The 26,617-nt window shown below is 41.4% G+C and overlaps 1 protein-coding gene across 1 annotated transcript in view; it reads left to right on the top strand.

Annotated features, from left to right (window-relative positions):
* The window catches only part of ephb3a (eph receptor B3a), a 158,211-nt gene that overhangs the window by 28,658 nt on the left and 102,936 nt on the right, over positions 1 to 26,617 (top strand). Inside the window, 7 exon segments of the mRNA XM_034182756.1 lie at positions 6,938 to 6,958; positions 6,961 to 7,007; positions 14,008 to 14,400; positions 14,402 to 14,443; positions 14,445 to 14,646; positions 14,649 to 14,681; positions 25,193 to 25,348. Coding sequence (XP_034038647.1) covers positions 6,938 to 6,958; positions 6,961 to 7,007; positions 14,008 to 14,400; positions 14,402 to 14,443; positions 14,445 to 14,646; positions 14,649 to 14,681; positions 25,193 to 25,348 — 894 coding nt within the window.

Below are 26,617 nucleotides of genomic sequence, written 5' to 3'. Positions count from 1 at the left end.
CCTATGACATGCTCTAATCTCTGTAATAAAATTTTATGGTCAACAGTATCAAAACCAGCACTGAGGTCCAACAGAACAAGCACAGAGATAAGTCCACTGTCCGAAGCCATAAGAAGATCATTTGTAACCTTCACTAATGCTGTTTCTGTACTATGATGAATTTCTAAAACCTGACTGAAACTCTTCAAATAGACCATTCCTCTGCAGGTGATCAGTTAGCTGTTTTACAAACTACCCTCTCAAGAATCTTTGAGAGAAAAGGAAGGTTGGAGATTGGCCTATAATTAGCTAAGATAGCTGGGTCAAGTGATGGCTTTTTAAGTATGGTTTAATTACTGCCACCTTAAAAGCCTGTGGTACATAGCCAACTAACAAAGATAGATTGATCATATTTAAGATTGAAGCATTTAAATAATGGTAGGACTTCCTTGAGCAGCTGGGCAGGAATGGGGTCTAATAAACATGTTGATGGTTTGGATGAAGTAACTAATGAAAATAACTCAGACAGAACAATCGGAGAGAAAGAGTCTAACCAAATACCGGCATCACTGAAAGCAGCCAAAGAATACGATACATCTTTGGGATGGTTATGAGTAATTTTTTCTCTACTAGTCAAAATTTTGTTAGCAAGAAGTCATGAAGTCATTACTAGTTAAAGTTAATGGAATACTCAGCTCAATAGAGCTCTGACTCTTTGTCAGCCTGGCTACAGTGCTGAAAAGAAACCTGGGGTTGTTCTTATTTTCTTCAATTAGTCCTAGCTTTACGGAGGGCTTTTTTTATAGAGCAACAACTCTTTTTCCAGGCTAAGTGAAGATCTTCTAAATTAGTGAGACGCCATTTCCTCTCCAACTTACGGTTTATTTGCTTTAAGCTACGAGTGTTGTGAGTTATACCACGGAGTCAGACACTTCTGATTTAAAGCTCTCTTTTTTCAGAGGAGCTACAGCATCCCAAAGTTGTCTTCAATGAGGATATAAAAACTATTGACGAGATACTCTAACTCCCTTACAGAGTTTAGGTAGCTACTCTGCTCTGTGTTGGTATATGACATTAGAGAACATAAAGAAGGAATCATATCCTTAAACTAGTTACAGCGCTTTCTGAAAGACTTCTAGTGTAATGAAACTTATTCCCCACTGCAGGGTAGTCCATCAGGGTAAATGTAAATGTTATTAAAAATGATCAGACAGAAGGGAGTTTTCAGGGAATACTGTTAAGTCTTCTATTTCCATACCATAAGTCAGAACAAGATCTAAGATATGATTAAAGTGGTGGGTGGACTCATTTACTTTTTGAGCAAAGCCAATAGAGTCTAATAATAGATTAAATGCAGTGTTGAGGCTGTCATTCTCAGCATCTGTGTGGATGTTAAAATCGCCCACTATACTTATCTTATCTGAGCTAAGCACTAAGTCAGACAAAAGGTCTGAAAATTCACAGAGAAACTCACAGTAACGACCAGGTGGACGATAGATAATAACAAATAAAACTGGTTTTGGGACTTCCAATTTGGATGGACAAGACTAAGAGACAAGCTTTCAATGAATTAAAGCTCTGTCTAGGTTTTTGATTAATTAATAAGCTGGAATGGAAGATTGCTGCTAATCCTCCGCCTCGGCCCGTTCTACGAGCATTCTGACAGTTAGTGTGACTCGGGGGTGTTGACTCATTTAAACTAACATATTCATCCTGCTGTAACCAGGTTTCTGTTAGGCAGAATAAATCAATACGTTGATCAATATTATATCATTTACCAACAGGGACTTAGAAGAGAGAGACCTAATGTTTAATAGACCACATTTAACTGTTTTATCTGTGGTGCAGTTGAAGGTGCTATATTATTTTTTCTTTTGAATTTTTATTGCTTACATAGATTTTTGCTGGTTATTGGTGGTCTGGGGAGCAGGCACCGTCTCTACGGGGATGGGGTAATGAGGGGATGGCAGGGGGAGAGAGAAGCTGCAGAGAGTGTATAAGATGATGGATAAACCCATCCGTTTTCATATGAGACCAGAGAGAGAGAGAGAGAGAGAGAGAGAGATTAATTTACTATGAATTAAGTGTGTCCCTGAGGGATTTATATCTCACAGCATATTTCTGTTACTCGTCTCATAACTCTGTACCACACACAGGCATTATACACAGTATAAGAACAACACAGATCATTACGGCTTCAGATTTATTATTAACCAGTTCATTGGGTATTATTTTCTCTCATTAGTGTGTTTTATTGTTGGATTCTACAGTGTTATCATTATATCTAAGTGAAATGCTGCTTTTCCCTGATACTCTTATCTTCTCTGGTTTTAAAACAGTAATGCAGACTGCTTTCTATATACCATTTTATATTTCTGGCAGACGTTTGCATAGATATTATTTTAAACCCTCCAATTATGAGGGAATGACATCAGCAACTTACAAGATTTAAATTTCTAAATACTGCTTTCAGTCAGTACCAATGTAATAGTAGTAGTAGTACTAGTAGTAGTATAACAACAGCAGCAACAACAACAGTGGATATTCTGACTCCAGAAGGGTCTGATTCCATAATGAATTCTGTAACAATGAAGTTTATGGGTTCATCATGGTGTAGGCAAAGTAAACGCTGCCCCCATGGTAATGCCCAGACCATGGCCCAGATATGGGTTTCAATATCAGCTCTTCCAGGTCTCTATTGAAAACCTATGGATGACATAGGGTTTGTGTGGTTTTCTCTTATCAGAGCCAGAAGCAGAATCAAATTTATTCCCAAGTAAGTTCTCACATATAAGGAATTTGATCTGGTGTCACTGGTGCATAAACAACAATGATAAAAAGAAAAGGAAAAAAATACTTCTGTAACAAGTAAAGGAGTCAAATAGACAAATAGGCAAAACTATGTTCACTGTCGAATAAATATAACATAGTGGAATGGGGCTGTGCAAATGCATGCAGATGTACAGTACCTTTCAGTGCAGGGATGATCAATCTGTACTTTGTGGGAGTGGGGGGAGCAAGGTAAATGGGGGTCTCTGGCAATATTTATTCATCTAGCTGCGGACAGAAAGAAGCTGTTTTTGTGTCTTGAGGTTTTAGTCCCGATGGACCTCAGCTGTCTGCCAGAGGGGAGGGTGGCAAAACGTTTGTGTCCTGGGTGAGAGGGATCGGCCACTATCTTCTTTGCTTGCCTCAGGACCCTGGAGGTGTACAGGTCCTGTAGGGATGGCAGATCGCAGTCAACCACCTGCTTTGGGAAACATGGGTTAAATAAAAGGCACCTCATGGTTGAACATCCCCCACCAGTAGTAACTGAAACATTCATGTATAACACATATACTCATAATCCAGAAAAAGATGGATCTACAGACACAGAGGGGTACTCTGTGAAGCTACAGTGCATCTAGAAAGTATTCACGGTGCTTCACTTTTTCCACATTTTGTTATGTTCAGCCTTATTCCAAAATGGAGTAAATTACATTTTTTTTTCCCTTTACTGACAACACCCCATAAAGACAACATGAAAAATGTTTTTAAATTTGTACCAATTTATTAAAAATAAATAACTAAGAAATGACATGTACATAACTATTCACAGCCTTTTCCATGAAGCTCAAAATTGAGCTCAGATGCATCTTGTTTAATACATTTACCAAATCTAAAACCCCCCCCAAAAAAACAACTTTTTTCACATTGTCATTATGGGGTATTGTGTGCAGAATTTGAGGATTAAAAATGAATTTCATAATTTTTTGAATAAGATTGTAACATAACACACATTCATCTTCAATCCACTCTATCCCAGCAGTCATAGAGCGCAAGGTAGGGTACACCCTGGACAGGACGCCAGTGTGTTGCAGGGCCACATATAGACAAGCAAACACATTCACACCTACACCACACCTATGGACAATTGAAAGTATCCAATCCACCTAATCTGCATGTCTTTGGAAGTGGGAGGAAGCCGGAGCACCCGGAGAAAACCCACGCAAACATGGGGAGAAAATGCAAACTCTACACAGAAAAGCCACAGGTGGGAATCAAACCCATGACCTTCTCACTGTGAGGCAACAGTGCTAACCACTAAGTCACTGTGCTGCCCTGTAACATAACAAAATGTGTAAAGTGCTGTGAATACTTCCTGGAAGCACTGTACATGGCCCAACGTGAGGAAAATAGACTATGATTATGTAGATAAATTTTGGAATCAGTCAGACAGAGATGATCAACATTCAAGTAGGATAAGTGAGATTTACTGGACTTGTTTAGTTCCTTGAAGATGTTTTCATCCAGAAAAGCATCAGAACTAACAAGCTTTTCTGGATGGATGGATGGATATCCTACTTGGCTACCAACCACCTAGATGACTGAGAAACTCCACAGTTATCAGTATTTTTAACAGTGATATAATCTGGAGAGTTGCAGTGTCCTGAAGTGACTCTGTTGCAAACATTCTGATTGATAGACGGGCCAAAGGTTCATAGGGTGATGAAACAATATACATAATTAGACATATCATTAAGTTGCTTTGACTGGCTCCTGGACTGGCAATAATTCTATTCTATTCTATTGTGGTTTCTATAGAGGCCTCAAATGGATTAGTTAGTAGTATGGAGCTCGTCAGTGTCTTTTGGATAGATTTGGTTACAAACATTAATGGCTTATATATATATATATATATAGATTATAATATATATATATATATATATATATATATATATATTAGATATATATAATATATATATATATATATATATATATATATATATCTATACTCAACAAAACTATAAACGCAACACTTTGGTTTTGCTCCATTTTGTATGAGATGACTCAAAGATCTAAAACTTTTTCCACATACACAATATCACCATTTCCCTCAAATATTGTTCACAAACCAGTCTAAATCTGTGATAGTGAGCACTTCTCCTTTGCTGAGATAATCCATCCACCTCACAGGTGGTCATATCAAGATGCTGATTAGACACCATGATTAGTGCACAGGTGTCCTTAGACTGCCCACAATAAAAGGCCACTCTGAAAGGTGCAGTTTTTAATTCACACAGCACAATGCCACAGATGTCCGCAAGATTTGAGGGAGCGTGCAATTGGCATGCTGACAGCAGGAATGTCAACCAGAGCTGTTGCTCGTGTATTGATGTTTCATTTCCTCTACTGTAAGCCGTCTCCAAAGGCGTTTCAAGAGAATTTGGCAGTACATCCAACCAGCCTCACAACCGCAGACCACATGTAACCACACCAGCCCAGGACCTCCACATCCAGCATGTTCACTTCCAAGATCGTCTGAGACCAGCCACTCGGACAGCTGCTGAAACAGTCAGTTTGCATAACCAAAGAATTTCTGCACAAATTGTCAGAAACCGTCTCAGGGAAGCTCATCTGCATGCTCGTCGTCCTCATCGGGGTCTCGACCTGACTCCAGTTCGTCGTTGTAACCGACTTGAGTGGGCAAATGCTCACATTCGCTGGCGTTTGGCACGTTGGAGAGGTGTTCTCTTCACGGATGAATCCCGGTTCACACTGTCCAGGACAGATGGCAGACAGCATGTGTGGCGTCGTGTGGATGAGCGGTTTTCTGATGTCATTGTTGTGGATCGAGTGGCCCATGGTGGGGTGGGGTTATGGTATTGGCAGGCGTCTGTTATGGACGAAGAACACAGGTGCATTTTATTGATGGCATTTTGAATGCACAGAGATACCATGACGAGATCCTGAGGCCCATTGTTGTGCCATACATCCAAGAACATCACCTCATGTTGCAGCAGGATAATGCACGGCCCCATGTTGCAAGGATCTGTACACAATTCTTGGAAGCTGAAAATGTCCCAGTTCTTGCCTGGCCGGCATACTCACCGGACATGTCACCCATTGAGCATGTTTGGGATGCTCTGGACCGGCGTATCGACAGCGTGTGTACCAGTTCCTGCCAATATCCAGCAACTTCGCCACAAGCCATTGAAGAGGAGTGGACCAACATTCCACAGGCCACAATTGACAACCTGATCAACTCTATGCGAAGGAGATTGTGTTGCACTGCATGAGGCAATGGTGGTCACACCAGATACTGACTGGTATCCACCCCAATAAAACAAACTGCACCTTTCGAGTAGTGTCCTTTTATTGTGGGCAGTCTAAGGCACACCTGTGCACTAATCATGGTCTCTAATCAGCATCTTGATATGGCACACCTGTGAGGTGGGATGGATTATCTCAGCAAAGGAGAAGTGCTCACTATCACGATTTAGACTGGGTTGTGAACAATATTTGAGGAAATGGTGATATTGTGTATGTGGAAAAGTTTTAGATCTTTGAGTTCATCTAATACAAAATTGGAGCAAAACCAAAGTGTTGCGTTTATATTTTTGTTGAGTGTATATATATATATATATATAATATATATATTAGTGTGTGGTGTGGATACATTGTGACCAAAAACAATAAAAACAGAACCCATATAAATTGAAATAATCATACAAAGGTCCAGTAAAATGGACTTCAGTCTGTTACTATTGTTCCAGTTATCTTCCCCAACATGTCTTAGTCAATCAAGGAAATAAATTTTGCCCGAGGCTATTTTGCCAACACATCTACCAGTTGGAGCAAAAATTTTGAAAGAACATAACTTTCAAGGAAAGCGACAAGATAACTGAAACTTTGAAGAATGATCGTACCCAGACTGAAGTAATTTGCTGGACTTTGGATTTAAAACCTTTGGTAGGATTTATTACAGTTTTATGGGTTCTGTTTTTTTTTTCTTTCTTTAGGTCACCTTCTCTCTCTTCTCTCTCTCTCTCCCTCTCTCTCTCTCTCTCTCTCTCTCTCTCTCTATATATATATATATATATATGTCACATTGCTGAAAGGATGTAGAATATGAATCCTTTAATGCTGCAAAATGCTTTTAATTCAGCTTCATCAACACTTCTATTTTAATTTGCAGAAACCCTTATGGACAGTCGGTGGGCACCACAGAGTTGGCTTGGACATCTTCCCAGAGAGCGGGTGAGTCAGTGGGTGTGTGTGTGTGTGTGTGTGTGGTTGTGTGTGTGTGTGAGAGAGAGAGAGAGAGAGAGAGAGATCATGCTCCTTTTTTAAATTCCTTAAAGGAAAAAAAATCAATCAATCAATCAGTTTTATTTATATAGCGCCAAATCACAAGAAACAGTTGCCCCAAGGCGCTTTATATTGTAAGGCAAAGCCATACAATAATTACGTAAAAACCCCAATGGTCAAAACGACCCCCTGTGAGCAAGCACTTGGCGACAGTGGGAAGGAAAAACTCCCTTAACTCCCTTAAAAGAACAGAAACATTTGTTCCATTTGCTTGTTAATAGCGCCCGGCTCTGCACACCTCCCACTGTTTTATAACTTTGTTTTTTCCGTGTATGTTTGCCTTATTGGATACTAAATAGCAAATTAGAAAACACACTGTGCGACATTGTGGGAAACAAAAATTTGAGATTTTAGAATATGTGAAAAGTGTGAAAAAAGTGCACATATTGTGTACGTATTAAGCTTCAAACATAGAAATGATCAGACATAAATACACAAGCTAAATCCCCACAGTGTGGCACGGACTATTAGTCTGGCTGTACCTTGAATGCCTCTTCCGGGATAAAGCGCCTGATAATTGAAAGCATGTGTCTGTGTCTTTTATAAAATGAACCCAAGAGCGCATTAGAGCAGAAATTAAGGTTTTCAGTTGATACCCCCTGTAGGAATGGTGAGAAAATAAAACAACATGATTTGACCCCAGGGCTAACAGCCTGACAGACCTCCCCACTCCCGCTTGGTGTAATTTGTCTTCGCTACCGTGAGCGCAAAGTCAGTCAATGGAAATGGTGTGTTTCCATGGAAACGATCTTCGGTAGCCTGGCTCCTTCTTTCCTACAGGGGCCGGCTCTGTATGTCCTCATATCCATGAAGTCATATGTCACGACCGGCGAGGTGGCGTGCCTCCTCCTCCCCCTCCTCTTCACACCTGACAAGCCCATACGTTCAGGGCCGGCATTATCATATTTGTCAGGTAGTGCATCAACGTGTTGCTGGTGATTTACGATGTCTGATGGCGACTCTTGGGCTCATCGTTGGGGATAAATTGCACAGCAATGCAAAGACGTGATGTGAGTTATGCATTATTTTCTTGCGGTTGAAATAATCCATTTTGGAGAAGCTCATTCATTATGGAAACAAACCATTCTGTCCAAAGGGAATTAAAAGGAAAAATAAAAAAGATTGACTTCTCACAAGGTTATTTCATAATGGGCTGTGGACAAGCAATATGGAACTTTTCTGAAAGAGTGATGTCATAACCCCACGTCTCTAACCCTCAGCTGCTCATAAAAAAATTACATGTTGTTAACAGTGTAATTTAACATATTTTTTCATTTTTTTCTTTTTCTGTCTTGCGGATCCTTAATGGCTTTATTTTCGGCGTTAGCAGAATGCTGAAGAGACAAAAGATGTCTATGGTGAACGATGATTGTGAAAAAAATGGACTGTTGTGACACAAATAAAAATAATTGCAGAAAAGACTTTCAACTTTTAAAGTAAATCACACAGGTCAACGTCATTTTTCTGGCATGGACTTTTCCAATGGATTTTGGGTAATTTGGGGATGCTGAATCGAATCTAGTGTGAGTTTTTGCCAATCACATCACATTTTTGAGATATGAAAACATATCTCTCATATCAAGCATTAAGGCAAATGCTGAAGTCTAGCACACCTCTTCTGCATCATAAATGATATTACAGCTCTTGTTTTTATTTCACAAACCAGGTTTAAAAACTATGCTTTTGTGTATGATTTTGGGATCAAAACTCCGTGAGTGAATGAGGAACTTTGCATAATCCATCAATATGGATCATGCAAATTGCAATAAAGTGTGATGTGATTTAGGAAAACTGTATACGACGGCTAAGACCAAGCTTTACTAAATTATAAATAACTTTTTAATGATATGAGATAGAAACTTACTTTTTTTTTGCTGAAAAGTTAACTCCGCAGACTTTCGAGCCAGCCATCAGCCATCTTTGTGCTCCTCATAGAAGCTGTGTGATGATGTGCACAATGTGAGTGTCCAATCGGAATTGGTTCACCGTCACATGGTTTTCCAAAATCCAATCGTAGGGCAGATTCACCTAACGTGACACACCAAAGATTGTTTTTAGAAGTGATGTGTTACTAGTTGGCCCATTTGAATAGCCCCCTGGGTGCTCCAATGAGTACATACTATTAGTACATACTCAGTGTGCCCTGCGCCATTACACACAGCGAAAGTGAAAGCAGGAGCACACGGAGAGCCTCTGATGACACTCTCACGTGCTCAAGCAAAGAGTGTGTAACTATTAGGATTGCTCCACTAGTTTGCATGTGAATGTTACTGGATAACTCTGTTGCTTTCTCGGCGTAAAGGACTGTTTACCATATCAATGGACTACAAAACACATTGACCAGTTTGTATATATTGTTCAAATGTGTATTTGTGTTATTGTTTGAACCTTTTTGTTGTACAGCCTTTCACACAAGACCTCAAATTACCTTTATAAGTGTCAAAACAGTTGTTTATTATAGTTTGCTGTGTGTTTTGAATAAATGTGTGTGGAAAATTATTTTTCGCTTTATTTTTTCCTTGTCTATTTTGATTGTAAACCTTTATTACACTTATAAAACACAACAAAAACATATATATTCTGAAAGCACAGATTGTCCTGAAAAAAAGAGACATAAACTTGATTGTGGGATGCAGGGAGAGCTGTTAACAGCAATAACATTTATGCCAGGCGAGTGAACTGTCCAAAAATGCCCTCGGACCCCAGAGGGTTAAAAAAGCTGCATTTATTTACAAATATTTGCCACAATAAGAAATCAAAGTATTTCCAGACATCAAATGCACCATGTGTATAACAGTTTTCATCATTAAAAGACTTTATGCTTTGTGCTTCTTTGTAAATTTCTACTTTCTGCTGATCCGTGTGGATGCAGATATTTCTTGAAACAGTGCTGTGTTACGAACATTTTTAGAAAAGTACAAAGAAAAAAATGGATAGTGAAACTTCAGTTTCTGTAGAAAAGGCCTTAGTGCCATCTCATGGTGAGGTTGCAGACTTCATATGACATCACTGATCACGATTTTATTTCCCTTCATGTTTTCACTTCTTTGGCCACATTGATTCAACTCATTTGTCTTCTCTTCAGATAAGCAATATGTACAGTATGATCCTTTATTTCACAAGAATGAGGGTTCTCAAACTTGTTAGCCTGCACCACCAACCGGTAGACATTGTATAGGGGAGCAACCACACACTCGATCCTCTTCTTTTTTTCTTTTGTCTCCCGGCTGCACTGCAAAATGGAAAAGATGGAGTAAGTATGTCCCTTTTGAGCTACTGTATCAACATGGTTGTTGAAGCATGGTGGTCTCCATGAGGAGCCATGCTCCCATGTAGTTATATAGAGCTCATTCTAGCTCATGGTTGTTGCAGGTGATTATACAAATAATGAATGTTTGAGTTCAAAGGTATGAATATTTAATTCGGTGAAAGATGGAACATTGAATGGTATGTTTTATCTTTCACCAAATTAAATATTTGTTTCATGAAACCAATGTAAAACATTCATTATTTGTTTTATATAGTGGCTAAAATAGGTCCTTGTCATTTGCTATTATTAATTTATAAACAACAGAAAAGGGACTTACATTTTGGTGTCCGTCACTGGTGCGTCACGTCAACAGTCCAACGTGAACTTTAGGGCCCTTCACACAAAACATAACTGAAGCTGACTAGTGCACGAAGGAGGAATTGCATGCTACTCATGAAAAATCGGAGCCGCCTCAAACGCCTCGTTCAGCTGTTGCCACAACCATTCGCACACAGAAGTGGCCGAGAGACAGCAAATGCCCTACAGTGCCCATTTGACCACTCTCTCAGCAGGTGTCGGCCAAATTCCAGGTGCCACACACGAACATCTAACACAGCTTGCTGAGCACTTAGAAAAGGCGTGGCTATTCATGCTCCTGGCACGATAATAGACAGCAGGTGACCACATTCGAGCTGTTTGTGAAATATGTCTAAGTGCCCCACGAGTGTGGCGATACACATGTGGCGTGCCAGAGTGTTGGCTCCCCCGTCAACACATGTTGCATGAATGTGTATCGCGCGTATGTCGCGCCCCCCCATTCCCCCTCGCTACACATGTCGCATGCGTGTCTTTCGGATGCCCCTGCCGCCCCCCCCAACATATGTGGCGTGCATATGTGATTGCTGCCCAGCCACACACTGACAGCTGGAAATGATGGAAGAAATGAAGTGTTACATTACAAACACAGAGACCACAGCCAGGACAGCTATATAAATAATCACTACAATTACTACATACACAATTACATAACAAATAACTAAAACGAATCATCACAGAAACAGAGAGTGACACTTTGTTCTGTGTGCTGCACGAACAGGTGGGCATGGCCCTAAACAGCAGCAGCTGTTGAGATCTCTGGACCTGGATGTCACAACTGAAGAACACGTACCGTGTTTTGAAGGACATGACCTTACAACTCTGTGCCGTGAAGTGTGTGCATCTGCTTGCTGTCCTCACGTGGAAATACATAAAAACATATATCGCTGTTGCCACTGCTGGAGTGGCCGCTCTGCGTGCACACTGGCATGCTGCTCCATGTGAAAAGGACCATCTGATCATGCAGACACTCAGCTGGTGATCTGAATGTCACGTCACCCATGTGAGCTATGGTCTACATGACACGGTGTCTCTCCTTTGGCTCGCCGCTTGCCAGACACGCCGGGCCAGCAGATATGAATGTGATAAGCATTCACTGCTTCATTCAAGTCATTTCATGACTATACGTCTCTGACCGTGGGTCATATACAGAGGAACAAAAGGATCATACTTGTATAGTCCGCTTGATAAGAGGAATTCAGTATCTTGCGGTATTTTGTTATGGTGTGTGGTTTTTATTTTTTTCCCCCACAGCTGCAACGTCTGCAGACAAAAGGGGGCACATCTCCCTTTGACCTGCAGCTGATCAGATATTTGTGATCTCAAGTCATAACTGGGGAACACCTGTAGTGGCTGGTAGAATATAACAACGCATAAATACACCATGAAGTGAACTTGCTGTCCTCACGTGGGAATAAATTAAAATATATCACTTCACCTGACCACCGTGTCAGTGCACCATGATGCTAGTGAATATCGTGCCATGCTGAGAATCACTGCGAGGTGTGTGTCACTGGGATTTCCCTACAGTGACAAACACATATCAGATTTGCAACACGGTCACCAGCGGAACACTACGTCCTGGACACGCCATGCCGGCTGATGTGTTCATGACATGACAGCTGGCTCTTCATAAGATGAGATGATGTCTTGATGAGAGGGGCGCATCAGGTAATTCATGTAAAACATAAAAGGGAGAATAGTAATCCACGTCATTTCATTACTTCCTGGTGTATGTCTAGGCAGCGTCTAAATCCACTCTTTATAACAGGAATTAAATATTGTAAATTGTGGTGTTTTTAGAAATTTTTGTTCCGCTGCTGTGTGTGATTTTCCACGTGCTTGCACTGTGTTCGTGCGTGCAAACACGAGCGTGCACAACCGTCGCCGCGGTATCGTGCACACCTGTCTGACTGTGTGTCCCTCCTGACAGCAGGTGGAATGTTTTGCGTTTCCCCATTTCGTTCTTGGTTCGCGGATTTTCTTCTGGTTTCTGCATCTTTCGTGTTATGTGTGAAGGGGCCCTTAAACAGGAGTCCAAAATTTTTCTCAGTCAACATGGAAAAACAGTTAGATAATTCAAACAATAATTCTGACGATGTAGTCCATGATGCCGTGCACTAACTTTGTGTACTTTAAAAAAAAAAAAGACTTTGTGTACCTCCTCAGTCCAGAAAAAAATCATGTCAGAAGTTTGTCCAGGTTTTCATCCTAACAACTCTTCATGCCTCCAGACTGCTTATGATGTAGTGGATTCGTGTTTTTTGTGTGCGTGTTAGAAGAATTATCACCATCAATTAGCTCATTCAAATCGCTGTTCATCAGCAAAACAAACTCCGCCATGTTTAGCTCAACGCCAACCCCACTAGGGTGTGTGTGAGTGGGTTTTGCAATATGCAATGGTACAAAATGTATGGAACCAAATTTTCACAGTAAGTGAAATCAAATTACACGCTAAATGCAATGCAACACAAATGGGATGAATTATCCATGTCACGTGACATACAAAGCACCAATCAAATGACAAGGATCCACTCAGACGTTACATAATATACACTAATGAACAGATAATTATTCATGTTATATGCACACTATAGCTTTAATTTAGTCATGCGATTCTAAAAGCGTCTTGCTGTACCTGAAGTGCATAATACCACAACTGACGCTCTTGCATTAACATTTTTAAAGTATCATGCGTTGTGCATTATTATATTCTCATTTTGTAATACCTGATTGCCAGCAGTTTATTTGTTCACCTCTGATACAGAGCTAACAAACAGTTTGTGAAGATACTGCCTGCAGAATGACCTGCTTTCCAAAATATGTGACCAGCATCATAAATAAACAGGCACAACACGTGAAATGTGTTTTTAATGAGAGAATGTTTCCTAATAGCACATGATAATTAGAATTTGTCAAATGATTTTTTGCAATAACAAGCATTTGTGCTGGAAATTATTCTGCACGGGTCTTGAAATTCGTAGTACAGACTGTGTTTTAATAAAACATTTTGTAAAGTGTGTCTGTTTTCATCAAACATCACATCGCCGTTCAGACTGGCCTCTATTTAACATGAGTCAGTATTAAATAACATCACGAGTCTCTGTTGATGCTCAGTTTTGTTTTTTTTCTGAGCGTGCCCAAAGAAAAAGAGGATCAATCCAAATTCATTTTGTTTCTAAATAGAGACGGGCTCTTTCATCCAGTGTGTAGCTCATCGTTCCATATTCACTGCTGGCTTTTGTCTGAGTGCCTCTCTGTTGTTTCCACAGTGGGAGGAGGTTAGTGGCTACGATGACTCCATGAGTCCAATCAGAACCTACCAGGTGTGCAATGTTCGGCAGCCCAACCAAAACAACTGGCTGAGGACGGACTTCATCCCCCGCAAGGGTGTGCTGCGCGTCTATGTAGAGCTCAAGTTCTCCGTCCGCGACTGCGCCAGCATCCCCAACATCCCCGGCTCCTGCAAAGAGACCTTTAACCTGTTCTACTATGAGTCTGAAGGCGACACAGCGACTGACACCACCCCTCTGTGGAAGGAGAACCCTTACGTGAAGGTGGACACCATCGCCCCAGATGAGAGTTTCTCTCTGTTGGAGGCCGGCAGGATCAACACCAAAGTGCGCAGCTTCGGCCCGCTTTCCAAAGCCGGGTTCTACTTGGCGTTTCCAGGACCTCGGCGCCTGCATGTCACTCATCTCAGTCAGGGGTTTTCTTCAAGAAGTGCTCCACCACCATCGCCAATTTCGCTGTCTTCCCTGAGACGGCTACAGGTGCAGAGGCAACATCCCTTGTCATCGCTCCAGGTGCCTGCGTGTCCAACGCCATGGAGGTGTCCGTCCCTCTCAAGCTCTACTGCAATGGCGATGGCGAGTGGATGGTTCCGGTGGGCTCATGCACCTGCGTGGCTGGGTCGAACCATCTCCGACAGCACGCAGGTGCCAGGGTATGTGTGTTTAACAGACACTCTGACTTTTATTTGAGCAAATCTCCTTTGCAGGCTTGGCGCGAGTCACGTCCGTGCATGGCCTGTTCTCTGCATTATTGTGCAGCTCCTGAAAGTGGGGGTGAAGGAGGGTGGAGAAGAGCAGGAATTAATGAGGTGTTGTGGAGAGGAGCAGCATACAAATATTGTGAGCGTAGGACAGGCGGGAGAGAGAGGGAGATAGCGGGAAGGCACAACACAGAGCACGTCGCCGGATCTCTACGAGGAAAAAGTAGATAATACAGAGAGAAGGTATTTGGAAGAAGAGAGGAGATAAGTGTGAGCTAAGAGGTGTGAATTGCAGGGGAAGGGACGGAAATGGCGTCCAAAAGAGGAAGGAGAAAGAAAGAGGAGGGAAGGAGCCGCAGGAAGTCAAAGACAGACAAGCGAAGCCTTTTCTCACCTAGGCATGAGAAATAGTGTATAACATTCGCTCGAGAGCTCATTCGTTGCCATTTGGCGGCTCAAGGTTAAAAGCTTACAGCGCGTACATGATAAACAGCTCTGTGGAGCGGCAGAGAGGAAGTGTAATTTCCTCTACGGCCTCCTGTTAGTTAATCTACAGGCGGCCGCACTCATAACACCGTTCAGACAAACGTGAGCCAACACTGCCACAAAAACATTATCACCCCGACGTTTCATTTCTTACTGCGCTCCCGTAGCCAAACTCAAACGCACGAGATAGAGAGAAGCGTCGACAGAGGGGAGACACATTGGAGGGTGACGCCGTGTAAAGAGGGGGAGTGGATAGGAACAAGTCAGTGGGAGAAGCCCACGAAAACAAACAAATAAAAACGATGGCAATAGACGAGAAATCAAATTGGAGGGCACAGAGCCCAAAGGTTTTGCTGAATTTATGGGAGAAATAAAAGCACATTTTCATTTTACCTCTTTTGGATTTTTATTGCTTGGCGTTAGAGCAACAATGTGTGCCATTAGCTGCCCTGATCTTACTAAAAGTGCTTGTGGATTAGGGTGGAACTTGAGTTCAGACTGAAAGACCACTAACCTAACTAGTTAATCACACTCTCTCGGTGTCTGGCTTTTATGAGCACTCATGCTGACAGGACAGATGTTTGCCAGAGTCCGCTTTTGCGCCAGCTCTCAGAATGTTGCAAACAGTAAGGCATCTCCCCCTAGAGACTGCAGTCGCCACAACCTGTGGAGTTTAATTTCTGCCAACTCAATTCTTCTTTGGTCTAGGATTGTGGGGGTAAGGTAACACACTTCTTCTGCCTATTAGTAAGTAAGCCTCCCAGCTGCTCCCTTGTTTTCACAGCGGATCTGAGGTCTGGAAGTGCATGCTAATTTGGCACAGGTTTTACACCGGATGCCCTTCCTGATGCAACCCCACATTACATAGAGAAATGGGTAGGGGTGGCGTTTAAACCGGGATCTGAAGCACTGAAACCAAGCGCACTAACCACTTGGCCACCACCCATGCACTTCAAAAATGTTAATTGTCTAATAGCATGAAAATGATCCCTAAAGAGGTAAATGTACACATTTATCTCACAAAATGTAAATCATCTTTTAAAAATGACCTATTACACATTTAGCTGCTGTATAACCAGTTCTCAGTTCCCACCCTTATAGTGTGCTTCACTGAGGGATTAAGATGCCTTGACACTTGCACGAATTTGATCCATGCACTTGTACACAATCTGCTGTGCAGGAGAGTAAACTCGTAAACTCATTGAAAACCATAAACTGTTGTAAACTGTGTGCAGCTTTGTGCAAGTGCGCAAAGAAAATTTTGAAATGTTCAAAATCTCTGGCACGCATCAAGACCTCTGCGCATGCGCGCATGGAATAATCCAGGTGCTAAAGCACGGCCCTCTGACGGTCATGAGGAATGAAATAAAACTTCACGTGAACATTGCGCAAACAATAAAAAATACTGAGTGTCAGTGCGAGTCATTGCATCAGCCCAACGCACCACAGCGCAGTTCATCTGAATGATTATGACAAGATGATAAACTTATCATAAACATAATTTTACAGATACTCATAAGAAGGAATGAAAATGCAACTGTTTTACCAAGCTATTACAATATAAATATTACAAATAATTACCTTTTAGATGATTCCAAATGTGTTCTCCACCTCATGAAGCGCACAAGAGAGATAGAGAGAGAAAAAGCTGCAGCTGTAGATTCGTCTGTGATTCCGGAAGCAATTAGAGAAGTTATCATCACCCAAACTCTGAGAGAAATTGATTAATCCACTACGAAATAGTTATTTTCTATACACAGCATCCAGCGGCACAAAGTGCAGCATCCAGCTGGGGACACAGCGAGTGGGAATGTCACAGTGAATTGTGCGACAGTGCGGGGGTTACTTAATACATGCCATGTGCCAAGTGTCATAGCATCTTTACAAGTAATTTGCTGATGAGTAGCTCTGGCTTTCAGAATGTGCCCGTCATCAGCAGTCAACTTGTAAGGCCTCAGTCTAGCACAGTATAAGGATGGGAATTGAGACCTGTTCCAGTTAAGAACCAGGTGCAGATTTTTCAGTCCACCGGTGTTCTTATTAGTTCCTGTTATCAGTGTTGCAAAACGTCATGAGTCACGACATCATAGGTGACATCATGCTGCATCTAGCACCAAAGAAAATGGCTGCCTTAACACTTTAAACATGTAGTTCTACAATTTTCCACACAGAAAACTGACCAGGAAATAATAAATAACCCGGCCAATAGTCAGAATCACCAATGGCATTGATCGATAAAATCTTATTAATTCCCATCCCAAGCTTGCCACCATGGTAAGGCTAAGGTAAGCGACTAACTATAATTAGTCATTTTAAAATATATCTTTACATTTAGTCAATAAACATGCACGTTTACTTCTGACGGGATCCCCTCTGTGCTATCAGATGCTTCTAATGAAATTTTAACCTGTTCCGTGGAGTCCAGAGGTGTTTTCTGAGTATTTTTAGCTTGCTCCGTGCCATTATATCATATTTCCGGTCAGCACTTGACAGTGTTTGTGTTGTAAATACTAATACTTATACTCCACTAATTAATTACGTTTTTGTTCAGAGTGAAAAGTTGAACCCCACAAGTTAAAAAAAAAAAATAAGCTCAGCTTGACAAATGTCAGACTCCCGCTTTAAGACGAGGCGTTGACACTGTGGCATCCAAATTTAATTTCATATCATTTTTTTTTGAATAACGCTCCAAAGCTAATTTGCATATGTCCACTCTGATGTCCCTTCTTTTGTATTGATTTATTGTCTTATTACGGAGCGTTTCTGCACGCATTGGAAGCCCTTTTGTGCTCGTTGTTGTTTGGAAAGCTTAGGACTGAACAGACACTGATTGATGGCTTTAGGGTGTATCTCTTTTCTCGCAAGCGTTCTCTGTTCCTGTTTGTCTGACAACAGCAATCTCCTGTCAACAGTCTATCTTTATCTTTACCCGCTTTTCCCCTCCTCTTCAGCATGAAAGTTTGCTGTCATTGTGCCTGTTTTGTGGAGGGATTAATGTGACCTGATAGCGTGACAAGGAGTGCAGATACAAATATATGCGCAAATGTTAGCAAAAAGACCTTATTTCTCACTTAAGCTGGTTTCCCTTTGCTGATTGTTGGCAGCTTATTGGTCACTGTAATGACTTAAAAACATCAGATACCCAATCGGAGCATGTCGTAGTGTGCAACTGGTGCTCATAGTGGTGTTGCAGAATGCTACAACCAGCCATGAAAGTTGTAAACATGTTCAAATTTACCACGAGGCTGTGACCCATGGTGATCCATAAAAGTGAACAAACGAGTTGTAATCTGTAGAGATGAGGGATAATATCCATCTTTTACTTTCATTTTACAGATGGCTTTGGTATTTATTTCATTACTGCATCTAGAAATAAATCGTGTCTGCTTGAATGTGGATTCGGTTGCACAGTCACTTTGATGTTGATTTAAAACTACAGGCTAAAATTAAAATATAATGCAGGTTGTTTTCTGTGTTTTGGCGATTTTATTGATCTATGCGGCACCAATCCTGCACAGTGGTGTGTACTGACTGTGTGCCGGAGAGCAGGAGAAGATTAGCAGGGCTTGGCCGGATGCATAGTGATTCAGTCGGACACACGGCACAGCACCGTGCAAAATTGCACAGCTCCATTCATTGCTCTCGCAAAAGCATAGTGGAGGTTTGCACATAGGCTGTATGGAGTATTAGCAGCTTTGTTATTATTTCGTCAGTGCATCTCGTAATAAATAATGTTCGCTTGATTGTGGTTTAGGCAGCTCAGTTATTTTCATGATGGCAGGCTATAATTCTAACTAATACTAAAATACAATGCGGATTGTGTGTGTGTGTGTTTTGTGAATTAAGTGCAGCAGTGAATGTGTGTGCAGTTGAAATGCTCTGTTGCCTGATCTTTAAACCTCCTCTGTACATATATAATATACATCTCTAATCCCATGAAGGGCATGCTGCACTCTTTAAAAGAACACTTTTTTCCCCACTGTTAACAGGTGTATTTTAGTTTTGCAATGTGTTGTCATACCACAGACATTATCACATGAACAAACAGTGCATCCAGAAAGTATTCACAGCACTTCACTTGTTCCACATTTTGTTATGTTACAGCCTTATTCCAAAATGGAGTACATTTTTTTTTTTCCTAAAAATTTGAGTCACAACACTCAATAATGACACAATAAAATACTAATTCACTGTTTTGCAGTTGTGAATATCACACCATCTCGCAGTCTGTGACTCATGAGAGAGGTTGTTTCACCAGAGTTCCGGGTTAGGGCACAGTGTAAATACACCTCGTGAAGTATGGATAACAAGACAACATTGGGGCACGACAGAAGTTTATCACAGGTGCTACACCTCTTCTCGATAACCCTCTCAACTTGAGAGAACGTGTCATCATCATAATAGTTCGTGAACTCACTGAATCGGCCTCTCCACATCCTTGTTAGTCATTGTTTACATGGCTTTGAAACGGCGGAACTCGGCTGGCACCACGGTGCATTCTGGGAAGCGCAGGGAGATTATGGGAAACGTTAAAGTACCGAAGAAATCACTCTTGCTTAAGTATTCAAACCCTTTGCCCAATACTTTGTTGATGCACCTTTGGCAGAAATTACAGTTACAATTACAGCAATTTCAAGTCTTCTTTCAATATGATGCCACAGACTTGGTGCACCTATCTTTGGGCAGTTTTGCCCATTCCTCTTTGTAGCACCTCTCATGCTCCATCAGGTTGGATGGGGAGCTTTGGTGTACAGCAATTTTCAGATCTCTCCACAGATGTTCAGTCGGATTCAGGTCTGGTCTCTGGCTGGGCCACTCAAGAACAGTCACAGAGTTGTCCTGAAGCCACTCCTCTGATATCTTGGCTGTGTGTTTAGGGTCATTTTCCTGCTGAAAGATGAACCGTCTCCTCAGTCTGAGGTCAGGAGCGCTCTGGAGCAGGTTTTCATCCAGGATGTCTCTTTACATTGCTGCATTCGTATTTCCCTCAATCCTGACTAGTCTCCTCGTTCCTGCCACTGAAAAACATCCCCTTCTCCCCAATCGCTCAGTTTAGACAAGCGGCCAGCTCTAGGAAGAGTCCTGGTGGATCTGAGCTTCTTCCATTTACGGATGATGGAGGCCACTGTGCTCATTGGGACCTTAAAAGCAGCATAAATGTTTCTGTACCCTTTCCCAGAGACAATCAAGACAATCCTGTCTCGGATGTCTACAGTCAATTCCTTTGACTTCATGCTTGGTTTGTGCTCTGACATGCACTGTCAACTGTGGGACTTTATATGTAGACAGGTGTGTGCCTTCCCAAATATTGTTCAGTCAACTGAATTTACCTCAGGTAGACTCCATTTAAGCTGTAGAAACATCTGAAGGATGATCAGTGGAAACAGGATACACCAGAACTCAATTTTGAGCTTCATGTGTACTTGTGATTTCTTAGTTTTTATTTTTAATAAATTTGCAGAAAATTAAAAAAAAAAAACTTTGCACGTTGTCATTATGGGGTATTGCGTGTAGAATTTTGAGGGAAAAAATTATTTAATCCATTTTGGAATAAGGCTGTAACATAACACAATGTGGAAAAAGTGAAACACTGTGAATACTTTCCGGGCACTGTATTTGTCTCCTGCATGCACAGTTCCATCCAAATAACCAACATATAAAACAAGACAAGATTTAGGAATTACATATCCCAATATGTCACAAAGAGTGAACGTTCCCCCAAAAGGGGTTGTATATTTGTACAATTCCAAAAAATGTCTGTGCACAGTAAAATCACCAGTGTAAAACTATCACTGACAGTGTTAAATTAACACAAACCATCACTTTTACGTCCAGTTTGCTTTGGACAAGTCTGGGGATGGATACATGAACATTCCCAAGACCCTGTTTACTATATGTCTTGGACTTTATTTACATGAATTATGAAGAAACACAAACAGTATGGTACTCTATGGTAAATCTGAGTGGAGGTGACAGTTTTCAAAAACTGAGTGATTGTATAAGAAGGTGATTAGAGAGGAAAGCCACCAAGACACCCAGACAAGCCTGACGAAGTTATAGGCTTTTGTTCTTCACCATACTTCTTGTACCACTCAGAAGGAAATCCATCACTTGTAGGTGTCTTATTTGATTTAATTTTTCCTGTTGCTTTCTGAATTTTGTCCATTGTTCAATCTCCATATTGTTTATTTCTGTCTAAAGTTCAAGTAGATCTTCAGCTAGATGGTGCTATGGTCAGACGCATCTGCCACTCTGATCTGACATTCTTGTATTTTATCTCTGTTCTCTTTCTGCATTAAAATAGTCAGTTCTGGAGTAGACAGAGTGTGTTGTTGAATAATGAGTAAAGTCCTTCTTAGTCCTTCTTGTTGTTTGGTGTCCATAAACCATCATAGTTCTGTCCACATTCTGATGGTTCCACCACAGACTTTCCATTGAACATTCGTGAACTTAGAACATTTTTAAGAACAGCTTACTTGTTTTAAGTATATATATATATATATATATATATATATATATATACACTCAACAAAAATATAAACGCAACACTTTTGGTTTTGCTCCCATTTTGTATGAGATGAACTCAAAGATCTAAAACTTTTTCCACATACACAATATCACCATTTCCCTCAAATACTGTTCACAAACCAGTCTAAATCTGTGATAGTGAGCACTTCTCCTTTGCTGAGATAATCCATCCCACCTCACAGGTGTGCCATATCAAGATGCTGATTAGACACCATGATTAGTGCACAGGTGTGCCTTAGACTGCCCACAATAAAAGGCCACTCTGAAAGGTGCAGTTTTATCACACAGCACAATGCCACAGATGTCGCAAGATTTGAGGGAGCGTGCAATTGGCATGCTGACAGCAGGAATGTCAACCAGAGCTGCTGAAACAATCGGTTTGCATAACCAAAGAAGTTCTGCACAAACTGTCAGAAACCATCTCAGGGAAGCTCATCTGCATGCTTGTCGTCCTCATCGGGGTCTCGACCTGACTCCAGTTCGTCGTTGTAACCGACTTGAGTGGGCAAATGCTCACATTCGCTGGTGTTTAGCACGTTGGAGAGGTGTTCTCTTCACGGATGAATCCCGGTTCACACTGTCCAAGGCAGATGGCAGACAGCGTGTGTGGCGTCGTGTGGGTGAGCGGTTTTCTGATGTCAATGTTGTGGATCGAGTGGCGGTGGGGTTATGGTATGGGCAGGCGTCTGTTATGGACGAAGAACACAGGTGCATTTTATTGATGGCATTTTGAATGCACAGAGATACCGTGACGAGATCCTGAGGCCCATTGTTGTGCCATACATCCAAGAACATCACCTCATGTTGCAGCAGGATAATGCACGGCCCCATGTTGTAAGGATCTGTACACAATTCTTGGAAGCTGAAAATGTCCCAGTTCTTGCATGGCCGGCATACTCACCGGATATGTCACCCATTGAGCATGTTTGGGATGCTCTGGACCGGCGTATACGACAGCGTGTACCAGTTCCTGCAATATCCAGCAACTTCGCACAGCCATTGAAGAGGAGTGGACCAACATTCCACAGGCCACAATTGACAACCTGATCAACTCTATGCGAAGGAGATGTGTTGCACTGCATGAGGCAAATGGTGGTCACACCAGATACTGACTGGTATCCCCCCCAATAAAACAGAACTGCACCTTTCAGAGTGGCCTTTTATTGTGGGCAGTCTAAGGCACACCTGTGCACTAATCATGGTGTCTAATCAGCATCTTGATATGGCACACCTGTGAGGTGGGATGGATTATCTCAGCAAAGGAGAAGTGCTCACTATCACAGATTTAGACTGGTTTGTGAACAATATTTGAGGGAAATGGTGATATTGTGTATGTGGAAAAAGTTTTAGATCTTTGAGTTCATCTCATACAAAATGGGAGCAAAACCAAAAGTGTTGCGTTTATATTTTTGTTGAGTGTATATATATATATATATATATATATATATATATATATATATATATATATATTATATATATATATATATATATATATATATATATATATATATATATATAAAGAAAGTGACTTCCACAAAGAGAGATCAGGGGGAACGCTTCATGTAAAGAAAGTGCCCCCTCCCAGTAATGAGATTTTACCCACCACTCATACTCACACGCGTCTGCTGGCCTCCCTGGTGTGATCCCTCCTGTTGTATTTCCATGTCGCGGTCCAGGTTGACTTTCGATGTGCATGATTCCTCTGGTGTTGGTACCTGCATTATCCACATTGTATCCTCTCTGCCACAGGTTGCTGGTTGCCTCTTCTCCATAGGTTTTCACCCCGTTAGCCCAGTGGATGTGCATTTTAATGAGGTATCGGAAAAGAGATGCCTTCTCTCTTTAAGATCCTCTTGATGTTTAAATATGTTGTTGCAGCATCTTGCAGAGCAGTTGTAGTCAAACTATATCCTGTGCCCACTAAGGATGATTGTTTTCTTCTCCCATACTTTTTTAATATATAATCTCCGTCACTGTGAACTGCTGGAAATTGAGGACAGTAGATCTGGGAGACTGGCCAGGTTTTGGTTTTGGCTTGATGCACGCTTTGGATCTGGAGGTCAGAGTCGACCGAGTTGCTCTTTGACTCTGCCTCCTCCTGTATGCCGTAAATCCATAGGCTACAGTGAGGAAAATAAGTATTTGAACACCCTGTGATTTTGCACACATATTTGACTTGTTTGAGCGGAGTTTGTTATGTTGGCATACGAGAGCTCCTGACTTAATTTGTAAGACAAATTCTGTCTCATAAATATACGAAGTGTTGTTCAAAGTATTGGGTCACTTGATATTTTTAACACATTTTAATTTGTTTATGCCATTTTAAATACAAAAATTAAATCTGTCTTTGCAATATAAAAATTTCAAAAATTGTCTTCTTTAAACTCAAACTCAAAGCAAATCTCTACAACTTGATATAAATTAATTAAAAAATATAAAAGTTGATGGGTTGCATAAGTAATGGGTCTTAAGACAAGTCAGGGGATGGATACATGAACATTTCCGAGTCACTGAATATATCTTAGACTTTATTTACATCAATTATGAAGAAATACAAGCATTATTCTCAAAAACTGAGTGATTGTGCAAGAATTTAACCTGCCAAAAAAATCCCTAATTCATATACCCCATGTACAACTTAACTTCAATCTGTTGTCTTTCACTCATTTTTTTGTTGTCTTATTGCACATTTTATTTTACTTGCACATTTCATTTGCACATTTTTTAAACTGTGAATTATTCAGTGTTTATTAGTGTTTATCAGTCTTTCACCATAACATCAAATCTCATCTTGCATCTCAGATGTACCTTCTGGCAAATTGTAGCTGAACTTTCAGATCTTCTTTATAAGAAAATCCTCCTCTACAGCACTTCATCATGAAGCTATATAACCAAAGTGGGTCATTACTTATGCAACACATCATCTTGGCCTTGATGTTTTTAATTGATTTATATCAAGTTGTAGAGATTTGCTTTGCGTTTGAGTTTAAGGAAGGTAATTTGGGAAAAATGTATATCGAGAAGCCTGATTTACTTTATGTATTTGAAATGGCATAAACAAATTAAAATCAAGCGGTCCAGTACGTTTGGAGGGCACCGCATCTCCAAATCAAACAAAGTACATCCATGCAGTGTAATTTAATTTGAGTGTGTTGAGCTACATACATGCATTCGATGGAAATCCTGCCCAAAATTGAATCAAGTTGACTAAATGCGTTATTTTTTTGAGTGCGTATATGACGATGTGACTGAATCTCAGACAACTAATTTGCATGAATTGGTGTACAACATGTAAAGTGATGATGCTGCACTCTGTGACTGTCCCGCGTTGTTACTGTTGCACGGGAAGCTATTGCACATGTGGTCCAAATGTTATTACCTGATGAACGTGGCAGCATGTTGTCTTTTTTTTCTTACTGTCCTTTATATTTGCTCTTCCTGTCTCACAGCGTGCATCTCTGGGACTTTCAAATCAAAATACGGTGAAGGATCCTGTATTCTCTGCCCTCTGAACAGCCGCACCAGCGCCAGAGGAGCCAATATTTGCCCCTGCTTGAACGGCTTCTACCGTGCTGACAGTGATTCCCCCGACTCTGGCTGCACCAGTAAGTCAGCGTCCGCTGCACACACTAAAAGCACAGAAGAAGGTTCCTGTGGAGTCTCTTTTCTAAAAGGTCAGCGCAGAGCTTAAGTAACATACAGTAGATAATCAGCGCTGAGTGACCTCAGCTGGCATGTTTAAAGTGACCCGCTGCACAACAAACAGAACCGTGACGGGATAACTAAGCTTGTTTATTGCGGTCCGCACAGTGCACACTTGCTCTGCGTGAGCCGTCCCCTCAGAATAGTCAGAAGAGTTGGTGTGGAGAGCGATGTGCCGTTTGACCGTGTAAAATCCGCCCCCCCCGGGGGCACTCGCTTCGGTAAGTGACACACAGCCCGCAAGTGTCTTTCGCGGATCCTCGTCACAGGAACACTGTGGACTGTGACGTGGGCGTGGCTTTGCACAGACAGCCGGACAGGGACACAAGCGCCAGCTCAGACCGAGCACGCAAGCACAAAAGCCTGACAGTTCGGTCCCTGCGGTCTGCCAGCACGTGTGCCAGGCAGCCTGTGCTTTGTGTTGGCTCACACACACACTGGCCAGCGGCTTTGGCTTGCTGTGCATTTTAGATGGGTGTCCAATTAGAAGAGACTCTACTCTGAACTGTGTCTGCCTAATTAGAAAGGACAAGGCAACCAAACGCAGCTCAGGAACTGGGCGGACAGGCAGTTTTTGGCCGGGTAGAGCCTTCCTGTGCACACACCATACTGTCTGTCTGTCTCTCTGCCTGCTGTTAGAGGGGTTTCTGCCTGTGGAAGCTTAAGGGAGAATGTTTCTCGACTTTGTAATAATATGAAAACGAGTTCTCTGAACCAATCTTTGTTGGCTCCCTCTGCGGTTATCATACTTTATTCAGGTTTCAAATGCTCTTTCGTCAAACTGCGGCACAGCTTATTGAATCGCTGTGGCCTTGGGTTACACTGATACAAGAACATGAATTTCTATCAGAGCAGATTAGCCCAGATCCACGAGCTCCAAAAGGGGTTATGCACAGGCGTGGATGTGGCCTACTTACATGCACAGGACTGCATGTTTCTTTACCGAATATTATCAGGTAATGAGCAGATAATTCAGCAATGATCTGCTAATGCATGACAAGTATCACCATGAAGGAGGTTATATGTTTCCTGAAAAAGCAGTGATAATTAAAAGTAGTAATAATTTTCAGAAAACATGTTAAAATGTTGGATTTGAATGAATGAATGAATGAATGAATGTATTCGACTCACACACAGACTTAACAAAAAATCTCGTAAAAAAACAAAACAAA

The sequence above is a fragment of the Thalassophryne amazonica genome, chromosome 12 (assembly GCF_902500255.1).
Source record: "Thalassophryne amazonica chromosome 12, fThaAma1.1, whole genome shotgun sequence".
In the NCBI taxonomy this organism is placed as follows: Eukaryota; Metazoa; Chordata; class Actinopteri; order Batrachoidiformes; family Batrachoididae; genus Thalassophryne; species Thalassophryne amazonica.
Note: the sequence above shows the minus strand (reverse complement) of the source record. Positions and strands in the feature narration are given on the sequence as shown.